A 10,969-nucleotide genomic window follows, 5' to 3' on the forward strand; every position below is an offset into this window, starting at 1 on the left:
TGTTAGACTGAATCAAGAGTTTGTAACATCAAAGAATGAATGGGAAGAACTGGCAGGAATGGAAAGTAAAAGGTTATTTCAAAAAACACTTGAAAAATCCAATCAAATCGGCACTGTGTATATACCACTTTTTTCACCAGAGCTCTATCTGCTGGATGGGATGGTGTACTGCCCCCATTTATTACCAGACGACTTGAGATAGCTTTAACCTCCTGAGTAAAAGAGACTTCAAATGTGCAGATTATCAATTGAGACCGTACTCGTGTGTGGTGATTCAGAGTTGTTTCTTCTTTCATTTTTTAGTGCAGAAAAGGATATGTGTTTTAGATGAATGCTTGTTTCAATCCAGGTTGACCTCCACTTTATACAAATAGAGGGAAGTCCATTGTTACGATCAGCACTTTTTGATTCATCAGAGCAACATTAAAAAATGATACAAATGGAGTCAGCCCACTCAAGTTCTCAATGGATTCATTACAATGGTATAATAATAAGTGAGGCTTAACATATGCATGAAGCACTTTATTATTATTATTATTTTTATTTTTTTTAATTATGTTTGTTGTGCCTTTACACTATGTACCTAACTTTCTAATCACTTTTGTGGATTTGTTGTTCAATTGATTCTCTTCTTTCAAGGTTTTATTCATCATTTAGTTTTTTTTTTCAGTTTAGTCATTTAACTTGTGCATACGTATAAAAGTAGTTTACAATGGTTCCTCTGGAATTTCATTTTATTTAATTAATTTCCACTTTGTTTATATTTCATTTTATTTATTTTACTCGAGACTGTGATTGCATGCTGTTTTGTTATGGCAGCATGGTGACATACAGTAGCATTTAGCATAGCCGCCTTATAATTCCGAGGTTGGGAGTTTCAATCTAGGCTTGGCCTTACGGTTTTCCTCCCCCAAAACATTCTAGCTATATTTATTGAAGACTATAAATTGTCCTTAGTTCTAAATGTGAACTGTTTGTCTATGTGCGCCCTGAGATTGGCTGGCAACCAGTTCCGTGTGTCTCCTGCTGGTCAGCTGGGATAGACTCCAGCACATCCATAACTCTAGTGAGGATAAGGAATATAGAAGATGGATGTGAATTTATTCAGCAACTTTGACTTTTTTCTTTTTTTTTGGTTTGGTTTAGTTTGCGATGCCCCAGTGTGAACTGAAGTAAACTTTGCTTAATCAATTGCAATGTGTTGACACAACCTATAGTAACCATGAGTTGAATGGGATCAACTTCTCATCGATAACAACTAAATATAGCAAAACAGCTGCATCCTGACATGATCTGTGATTGTAAAGCGTACAATGTGCAAAATGGCATTGATTTGTTTTCAGTCTTCTTGCTGTTTATCTCTATATAAATACTGGCCACATGTTCTACCGTAGCATTAAATACGCAGAATTAGAAGAATCAAATGAATGTTGAGGAAGTAGGGAAAAAAAAAATGGTGACAAATTGTATGTTTGTACCCTGCTGTATTGTTCGCAATTCTTTCTGCCGTGTGATGTTGTGCATGCGGAGCTTTTCCCTTTGTAGCAGAACCTCACAAACACACTTGTCCTCCGATTCAATCTCCTTTCAATAAAAACAAAGGACTGAGAGTGTATACAATGTGATTGTGTTCTGTTTGCCAGCCACGAGCGACATGGTTGCAAGCAAGCAATCAATTAGAGCAAGCAAATAAATTCTGCCTGATGGTGTCGGTAATTAGCTGCTGATATACATACTTGCACCCAGTAGTGTTAATTAGATAAAGGTAAAATGTCAACACTTATCCTTCTGGAAAACTTCCAAGCATTTTGCAGTCACACACAAACAATCCCCGAACTGTGACTCCTTCAGGCAATCTGCTCGCTGACCTCATACTACCAATACCTATTGGGGAATGTGGTTGGTGCGTCTGGATGAGAAGCCAGGGCCAGGAGCCAAAAGGGCAAAGTGCAAAGTAGTGGCTGAGAAATTCATTTTTAATACACTGCAGTCTGACACACTTCAGCAAAGCTCTCTGCAGGAGGCGCCGGGTGAAAAGGTTGTCTCCCACTCCGAGGGACCTCCCAAGATCAGAGCACTGTGAGTAGCTAGAAAAGATGACATATTGATGTTGACAACAAAAGTGGCATCAGTAATATAATCGTCTGTTGCTACTATCATCACTTTAAAAACATTTTCTGAAATAGGAGATTGACATCGATTTTGTATATAGCACAATAAAATGTCACTAGCCTTATTCCAAACATTTTTGGAGGCTATTTCCACCCAATATGAGAAGATAGATTTGTCCGAGGACAGCTGATTTTGTATACTGACAGCTATTCAATTCTAATCTGATGTTTGCGCTGCATGATTTAATCTTCTTGCACAAGAAATTGCTTGTCCCAGTATCTTGGCTGTAATGTCACTGCCCCAAATTCAGATTTGTGTCCAAAATACAAAACTGCATGCACATTTTTTTGTAATTTAAAAATAAAAAAGTTAACCAACAATTTTTAGAGATAGTAAATGAATGAAGAATAGCAAATAAATACATTTTCAATTTACCAGTTAATTTTATTTATTTATTTATATATATATTTTTTTACCATAGTTCACATTTAAACTGCAAGAAAATAAATATTCGAGTAGCAAAACTCAATGTGAACTGTAATTTTCAGAGGAGTTTGGAAACATCCGCTTTAATGCGTGTTTACTACTATTGACCTGAAACTGGAGTAACTGCTGATAACAGCTTTTATCTATGCAAAAAGCACCGAGGTTTACCTCAGTTCAACAACCCTTGACTTTTTTTTTTTTTTTTTTGTTAGGACATTGTCCATGTTGAGTCACAGTCCCAACAATGACACATCATCTAAATGTACGCTGTAATTATTTTACTGTTACTACTGTTACGCAAACAGAATCCACTGGCAGACGTCGGTCGTCATGGCAACCCCACAGCCAACTAACGCTAATGGCGTGAGACGCAGGCGCGTCTTAGCCCATACACTGGATGAGATGTCCAATCCTGGTATGATACTACATGATGAGTTATTATAAGAGAAAAGTGATAACAATTCTCACTTTTGGTTGACACAATTAGAGTGGTTATACGTATATCAATACAATAGTTGCAATAAATGATTGAAGTTTTAAAACATATATTGTTCAGAAATTGTTTTTTTCCATTATAGAAAATAGATGGATGAAGTTTTATTAGCATTTAGCATGTAAACTCATTGACATTGGAATTCTTTCTGTGTTTTAATCAAGCTCAAGAGTTAATGTTTTATTGTATAGTAAGTGGTGTTCCATAAATGTTTAATGGGAGATGTGGGAATTTATAGAAACGGATGAAATCATCTGAATAAAATTACACTTTTATTCTTTCCTGGCTGAATATATGCAAAAATGCTCTCCCACAGCTTGTAATGGCGAGTGTACAAAGATGGAGGATGTGGCACAGTGGCACCAACATGCGCAGGTAAGCTCAAAACAAATGACCCTGAAATATTCTAAATCATTTTTAGGTAAACATTTAAATGTGTACCTTGCAGCGAGTGAAGGTGAAGATCCTGCAGCAGGTCCAGGATCAGCTGAGTGACATTCTCGACCAGGCCTTGACCGAGCCTGTCCACTCCTCAGTCAATGGAAAGACGAGGTCATCCTTTTTACATATTTACCACAAACAATGGAGATTAAAATGTATTTAAGATTATTTTTTCTGCAATGTGTGAGTAGGAACAGGAAACACTGAGATTTACTCCTTATATTTGAAACATGTGAGCGTGTCTTATATTTTAGAGCTCACCGAATGGACGATGGCAAAGTGTTTATGGACCGAGCGTCACTGCTGGAGTAAGCATGATTTTAATATAGAAACTAGTCTTCTGGTGGACATGTTTGGATGTGAAAATCAATAAAAGTAAGTTTCCTATTGTTGCCAGCGAGCTGTTTGAGATCAGCCACATCAGGACCATCTACCACATGTTTGTAGCTGTGCTGCTCATCTTCTGTGTGAGCACTCTGGCTGTGGACTACATCGACCGGGGCAGGTCAGTGAGAAGAAGAGGTTTTTTCCCCCCTTTTTTAAAAAAAGAATACATTTATTAGAGTACAGTCCGCAATTGGGATTCTGCGAATAAAAGGTTTTGCCCACCTATGGGCTTGTTCGATACACTCACCCTGATATTATTGATTGTCAAGTGGGAAAACTGTTGGGGGAAAAATGGGAGATGATCTGCAAGGATTAAAAACACATCCTCTGGCAGTACTTAGCGGACTTTAACTTGGCTACTCTTCTTTTTGAATCTATAGTCTAGTTTAGTTTCCCATATAGTTTCTCAGTTTAGTTGGTTTTGTCTTATATTGCCTGTTTGTCTGGGTTGGAGATACCTAAGTTTGTCCTTTATGTTGTGTTGTGTTTCACTTGGTTTACTTACTTTGTTTTTTTTTCCTTGTTTTGATTGGCCTTGCTCAGTTTAGTTTGCCTTTTTTTAGCTAAGCGTATTTTAACTTGAGTTAAGTTAAGTTAAGTTAAAGTCCCAATGATCGTCTCACACACACACCTGGGTGTGGTGAAATTTGTCCTCTGCATTTAACCCATCCCCGTGTGATTTTAATCCATCCCCTGGGGGAGAGGGGAGCAGTGAGCAGCAGCGGTGCCGCGCTCGGGAATCAGTTGGTGATCTAACCCCCCAATTCCAACCCTTAATGCTGAGTGCCAAGCAGGGAGGAAATGGGTCCCATTTTTATAGTCTTTGGTATGACCCGGCCGGGGTTTGAACCCACAACCTTCCAGTCTCAGGGCGGACACTCTACCACTAGGGCTAGGCCATTGAGCTGGTAAGCACCAATTTGATTCCAGACTAGATGTTTTAACTTAGTAGTTGGTTTAGTTTGTCTTTGTTTTTCTTGGTTTGGATTAGCTCTACCTAATTAAAAATAATTGTCCCTGTAATAATATCAACTTTTTATTCCCATTTGCCAGATTGGTTTTGGAGTTTGACCTGCTCTTCTACGCCTTTGGCAAGCTGGGAACGGTCACCTGGGTGTGGGCGCTCATGTTTTTCTACTCCTTGCTGGTTCCCTACAACACGCTCCGCTTTTGGGGTTCTTTGTATCACCGCTGCGCTTCCAAGCTGGGGCTGTCTCTGGGCACAGCTCTGGTCCTGGCGGCCCTCCAGACCTCTGTTCTGGGACTGCTGCCCGTTTACGTGGTAGTGCGGTACCAGCTGCCACCGGCCTCCCGTTTCATCGTTGTACTCGAGCAGGTCAGCGGGTTTACTCCGATTGATTAAATGGCTTGATAAGTGTTGTAGGTCACTTTATGACATTGTTTTATAACCAAACTGAATTGTTGGCAAGTCAGCCTGACACAAGATAAGTCAAAAAGGTCAGATGAAGTTGGCAATATGTATCTAATCGACTTATTTGTTTTGGTTGCACTTGTGATGACACGTTCGGACATTTTAGTTGCACTTTACTTAAACTGATATACAGATGTACATTAAGTTTCATCAAGGTCAGCGATAAAATGGACTCCATAAAATGTGGACATTCTGTAATAAGAAGATGACATATATATACGTATATATACTGCATTTGCATGTTCATTGTCCAAGAGAAAACTTTAAAAAATCAACAGGGAGTCAAATAACAATTTCCCCCACTATGTGTGTAAGTACATATATTCTATTTTCTCCAGATTCGATTCCTGATGAAAAGCTACTCGTTCATGAGGGAATCGGTCCCCGTCATTCTGAAGAAGGCTCCAAAAGAAGGTAGTGTTGAAAACAATAGCACAATACACTGTCAAGGTTCCTTGGGAAAGATAACCTTGGTTACAACAGAATTTGTCGAATACAATATGATATACGATATGCATTAAAATAATTAAAATAATTTCACCAATGCAAACATTTATTTTACACAATATTTGTTATCTTATTCCAGCAATATCATAAAAAGCCAACATCTTATTCCAGCAATATCATAAAAAGCCAACAGGTGACAGTATTGGTCTCCAACTACCCTCACTATTATGTGTAAATTATTTCAAACTGGCGAGAACCTGCATGCCTATTTTATTTCATTTCATTTCATTTTATTTTATTTTATTTTATTTTATTTTATTTTATTTTATTTTATTTTATTTTATTTTATTTTATTGTGCGTTTCAGGGGAGAAAATCTGCTTCCCGACATGTTCCAGTTATCTCTACTTCCTTTTCTGTCCTACTCTCATCTACAGGGAATCATATCCCAGGTAAGATGGCTTCCATCTCTTTTTACATGCTTTTTGCATTTTTGGATGATGGCAGGACAATCGAGTACCAGAGAAAACCCACACAAACAAGGAGAGAACATACAAGCTCTACACACGCACATTTGAACCCGTCTCGTATCTCATGACCTCAAGGCAGCCATTTTAACCACTAGTAAACACTGCAACCTGTATTATCAAAACGTCAATGTTGTCCTGCATATTTGGGATTCGGTACTCACCTATTTGTTAGTTTTGTGCTCTTTCTGGAATCCCCCAAGATTTCAACCAAGCATGGCTAATATAAAAGTAGTGATTTGGCACCAACTTGGTTGAATTGAATTATGAATTATTCATAAGATGGAGTGCTTGGAATGGGGTTGCATGTGTTGTCTTTTGTGTACAATACTATTTTGTATTTTCTTGCAGGAACACGCATATTCGATGGAAGTACGTCGGCGTCACTGTGACCATGGTGAGTTGTGTTCAGTATGCTGTTAAACTTTGAAGTCGCAATTGGCTCCGTACTTGATTTTGGCGTGCTATCTGCAGATCTTGGGCTGCCTCTTTTATGGCTACTTCATCCTGGTGCGCCTGTGTGTGCCCCTTTTCAAATCGGAGAGCCAACAACCGTTTAGCAAGCGAGCCATGGTTCTCCTCGTGTTCCACTCCATACTGCCAGGTTTCTATCAGCACTGTGAACACTCACAAATGTCCACCAGAAGCCAAACAATCACAACTTCTCCATAATCTCTTATCAATGTGAGTCAGTGAATGTTTAACTGTGCCTTTATGCAAGTCGATCAAGTCAACAGAACTCTGAAAAGCGTATTATGGTTTCATGAGAATGAAGAGCATTACTTCACAGGAAAGAGTCAGTAGAGGTCAACACAGCTGACTCAACAGTCAAAAAGCGCTTTTGGGTTTGAAACTTTTGGGTTAGTGTTTGGTAAAGAAGGTAAAGACCCAATGATTGTCACACACACATCTGGGTGTGGCGAAATTTGTCTTATTCAAAAGAAAGCAATTCTTTATTGTTTTTTGTATGTTTTGGGGAAATTGAAACATATTGTTATTCTATGAGATTAGCATAACATTTGAATACAAAAGATTAAAAATGTGACTAACCGTTTTGCAGGTATCATGCTCCTGCTGTTGTGCTTCTTCGCCTTCCTGCATTGCTGGCTCAACCTCTTCGGGGAGCTGCTCCGATTTGCTGACAGAATGTTCTACAAGGTCAGCAATTCCATCATTAGGAAAAAAACATCAAATAATTACTTGAAAAATTATCTAGTAAACAGCAGTGACCTTCTAATATCCACTTTCATCAAATTCCATTGATCCAATGGGAATAACTGGTTTGAGGGGTCAACTAATCCAACACGCCCCCCCTCACCTTTTTTGTGATCAATACATCCCTTAGCTATATTTCAAATCACCAGTACATACACGATAATGAAATAACCCTCTCAATTTTGAACGACGCTGGGTGAGAGGGACAAATCCACTCATTAAACTTTCTGTCAAAGAAATGTCAACCATTTGTTTTTGTTTTATTGATTTTGACCCTTTCACCATGCATGCTTGAATGTGAGAACGAGAGCTATATTATTGATTGTCTTTGCTATCCAAACGTTGAGTCAAGCATGAAAAAAGAAACATTATGTTAAATATTAGTTTGTGTTTTATAAGCGTTATTGATTCTGATCCCCTCGGGGATAGACTTGTACGTGGAAATTGGTTACACTGCAGCTATGAATATTTTCTTGTGCCGCAGGACTGGTGGAACTCGACGTCTTTTGCAAACTACTACCGCACGTGGAACGTGGTGGTGCACGATTGGCTCTATTACTACGGCTACAGGGACTTCCTCTGGGTAAGGCACTACATGAGATCATCTTAAAAGATTAATAATGCATTTTTGGGAGACATAAAAATGCATTTTGTCATGGTTAAAGTCATATTACTCCTAGAGTTACAAAAACTGAAGTTTTGATTTTTTTTTTCTACTTTCTGCTAGCTTTGCGGGCTCGACCGGGGAAACTTGTCACGTGACAGGGACGAGCGTCTTGACCTGAATTAATTGATCGTCGATACAAAAATATGTTTTTTTTGTCCTCTGCGGCTTGGCGGCCCGGTACCAAGTGACCCACGGACCGGTACCGGTCCCCGGCCCGGTGGTTGGGGACCTCTGATTTAGGGATCTTTTTTTCTACATTAAAAATAGTCAAACTTTTGGGGTAATAAGTTAAATTCATAAGATTTAAGTTTGTGAAGGAAAATCTTTTAATTTCATGAAATTCAAGTTATGGTAATCGTAAATGGTAATGGGAATTCAAGTTATTCAAATTCTATGAAGTTAAATGCTGATGTCCTTTGAGGGCCAAGTGAGTCAGTTTCTTGTTTCCTATTTCCATCCTCGTTCCTGACAGCTGTCAAAAAGGAAGTTCCGCACAGCTGCCATGTTGTCCGTCTTCATCGTGTCGGCCGTGGTGCACGAGTACGCCTTAGCCATGGGCTTTGGATTCTTCTATCCCATCATGTTTTTCCTCTTTGCATTCTTTGGAGGTAACCCACAAACCCAATTAATCAAGGGGCAAGCTAGTGTATGCACGCCAGGGGCACATTATATCTTCATGTAGAAAATATGTCTTGTCCTTTCAGTTGTCTTTAACTTCACCATGAACGATAAGCGTCAGAGTCCCGTGTTCAATATCATCATGTGGACGTGTCTCTTCCTGGGTCAAGGCATCCAGGTGTGCCTCTACTGTCAGGAGTGGTATGCGCAAGTACGCTGTCCTCGCACCGGGGTATGAAATACTCACACAAACACATGCACGCACTGCACAGTGCACCCTGCGGGTGGCGCAATTTCGTAAAATTAAAGCAGCATTTATTGTATTTCGGGAAGACAAAAAAGAAAGTTGTTGGGCTATTTTTTCATGAGAATATATTTTTTTTTTTTTAAGAAACAAAATATAATCTCATGATACTATGCAATACAATCTCTATTTATTTTTTCCCTTCCTTGTTCCCATCTGTGGCAACAACACCAAAAAACAATAAGCACCACCTGTGGAGGTAATAATTATTTTACTGCTCAGTGATGTGAACTCCACTGTTTAGGAACCATTATTGATCATCGTTAGTCCAATAATCAATATGGCTATATCTTTAAAGCCAGATGATGTGACTATGGAGCACACAATGTCATGTCCGGTATTTAACCTTGGAAAGCCTTCAGCGTTTGATGAAGCGGAGGATTTACTGGCCAGATGGCGTGCTTAAACTCCTTTAAAGTACGGCCGACCCCCAATTCATGCTTGAGGCGTCCAGCGGCGCGCCACCACTACAATGAAATTCAAATATAAGATGCTAATATGAATCTAAAATGGGATTATTTGGGGATGATGTTACTAGAAAGGCTCTGTTTGTTTTTTTTGTGTACAGACTAGCTTTTGGGAGCTGGTGACGCCTCGCTCCTGGTCGTGCGGCTACCAAAGATGAACTGCGGAGGAGGGTCAAGAAGGAGGGAAACATCATTACGATTACTCAAATCACTCAAAAGAAGGGCTGGGGAGTCTTGTTTCCATCTGGACCATATTGTAAAGTCTGTTGAAGAAACATGGTGCGGACACATTATATATATTTGATGTGGATTCAGAGAAAATAGGGCAAGATTATACAAGAATAGAATTTTTTTTTTTAAAGTCTCAATCTTACCAGAATACAGTATTCATTTTATTTATTATTCAGTCACAATTTTACAAGATTAATATCATACTTTTCTCAGTAGGAAATTTCAATTTACTAAAGTCAAGCTAAAAACTTATACAAGATTACATTTTTGATTTCAGCAGACATGAATTGTAATCTTGCATGATATGTGAGTTGGATGGAAAAACTATTTCATAGTCATAGTTTTTATCTTGAGGACAAAAATTGCAACTTAAAAGATGTATCGTTCTTTCGGAGAAATAGAAAAAAAATCCCATTGTAACAAATGATCAATCATTCATCTGCCTGAATCTTCCAAAGGCCATGATACATTTATGAAAAATGATGGTGACGACGGAACAAATGTCTAATGTTAGAAAAATATGCATTGATTCTAGATGGTGCTGCATGATGACTGTTTGCTTCTCTGTCAAGTTTTCTCAAGCCAAATGTACTGTATATACTAGAAGCTCCCATATGTAATACACTAAAATTACAAAAAGTGTGCAGAACAGAAATGTACTGTTTAATATCAAAGCACATTGTGAGAATAAAGCATGACTTGTCATTGTGTTTCCTATTCGGTTTAGATTAACTCCCACAAAATTAAAATCCCACTGTGGGTGAGGTTTTGCCGTATCAACCTTCTTATCGTCTGTCACAAAGCTTCTGTGTGTGTGGGTGCATGCAAGTGTGTGTGAGCATTGGTGCTCTGTTTGCATTAGTGATGTAATGCTATGTACACTAATACGCTCTTAATTCTCCATGCACTCTAACACACACAGTTTCTCTTATTACATTCTATATACAGTATAGTTTTACACACTGTAGCATGTTAGCATAACAGGATTTAAGGTTTAACTTGTTGCTATTTCACAAAAGGTAATGAGAATATATATATATACATATATACGTATATAACCCTAACCCTAGCACTAACCCTAACCCTAGCTCTAACCCTAACCCCAACCCTAGGTTTAACCCTAACCCTAGCTCTAACCCTAAC

The 10,969-nt window shown here is 38.6% G+C and overlaps 1 protein-coding gene across 1 annotated transcript; it reads left to right on the forward strand.

Moving 5' to 3' along the window:
• Positions 1-1,821: 1,821 nt before the first annotated feature.
• On the forward strand, positions 1,822-10,543 carry soat2 (sterol O-acyltransferase 2). Its single transcript, XM_037252312.1, has 16 exons — positions 1,822-2,079; positions 2,904-3,013; positions 3,408-3,466; positions 3,540-3,643; positions 3,787-3,840; positions 3,930-4,037; positions 4,973-5,255; positions 5,690-5,765; positions 6,165-6,249; positions 6,676-6,721; positions 6,799-6,928; positions 7,385-7,482; positions 8,024-8,122; positions 8,679-8,814; positions 8,911-9,056; positions 9,697-10,543. Exons 1-16 carry the CDS (start codon positions 1,895-1,897, stop codon positions 9,751-9,753), a joined length of 1,776 nt encoding a protein of 591 aa, XP_037108207.1. The 5' UTR covers positions 1,822-1,894; the 3' UTR covers positions 9,754-10,543.
• The last annotated feature ends 426 nt before the right edge of the window (positions 10,544-10,969 follow it).

This window comes from Syngnathus acus, chromosome 5 (genome assembly GCF_901709675.1).
Source record: "Syngnathus acus chromosome 5, fSynAcu1.2, whole genome shotgun sequence".
In the NCBI taxonomy this organism is placed as follows: Eukaryota; Metazoa; Chordata; class Actinopteri; order Syngnathiformes; family Syngnathidae; genus Syngnathus; species Syngnathus acus.

Coding starts and splice junctions, on each gene's coding strand:
- soat2 (XM_037252312.1), top strand. CDS start 1,895: ATGTGGTTGGTGCGTCTGGATGAGAAGCCAGGGCCAGGAGCCAAAAGG. Junction 3,467..3,539: donor AGTGGCACCAACATGCGCAG/GTAAGCTCAAAA, acceptor TGTACCTTGCAG/CGAGTGAAGGTGAAGATCCT. Junction 6,722..6,798: donor TCGGCGTCACTGTGACCATG/GTGAGTTGTGTT, acceptor TGCTATCTGCAG/ATCTTGGGCTGCCTCTTTTA.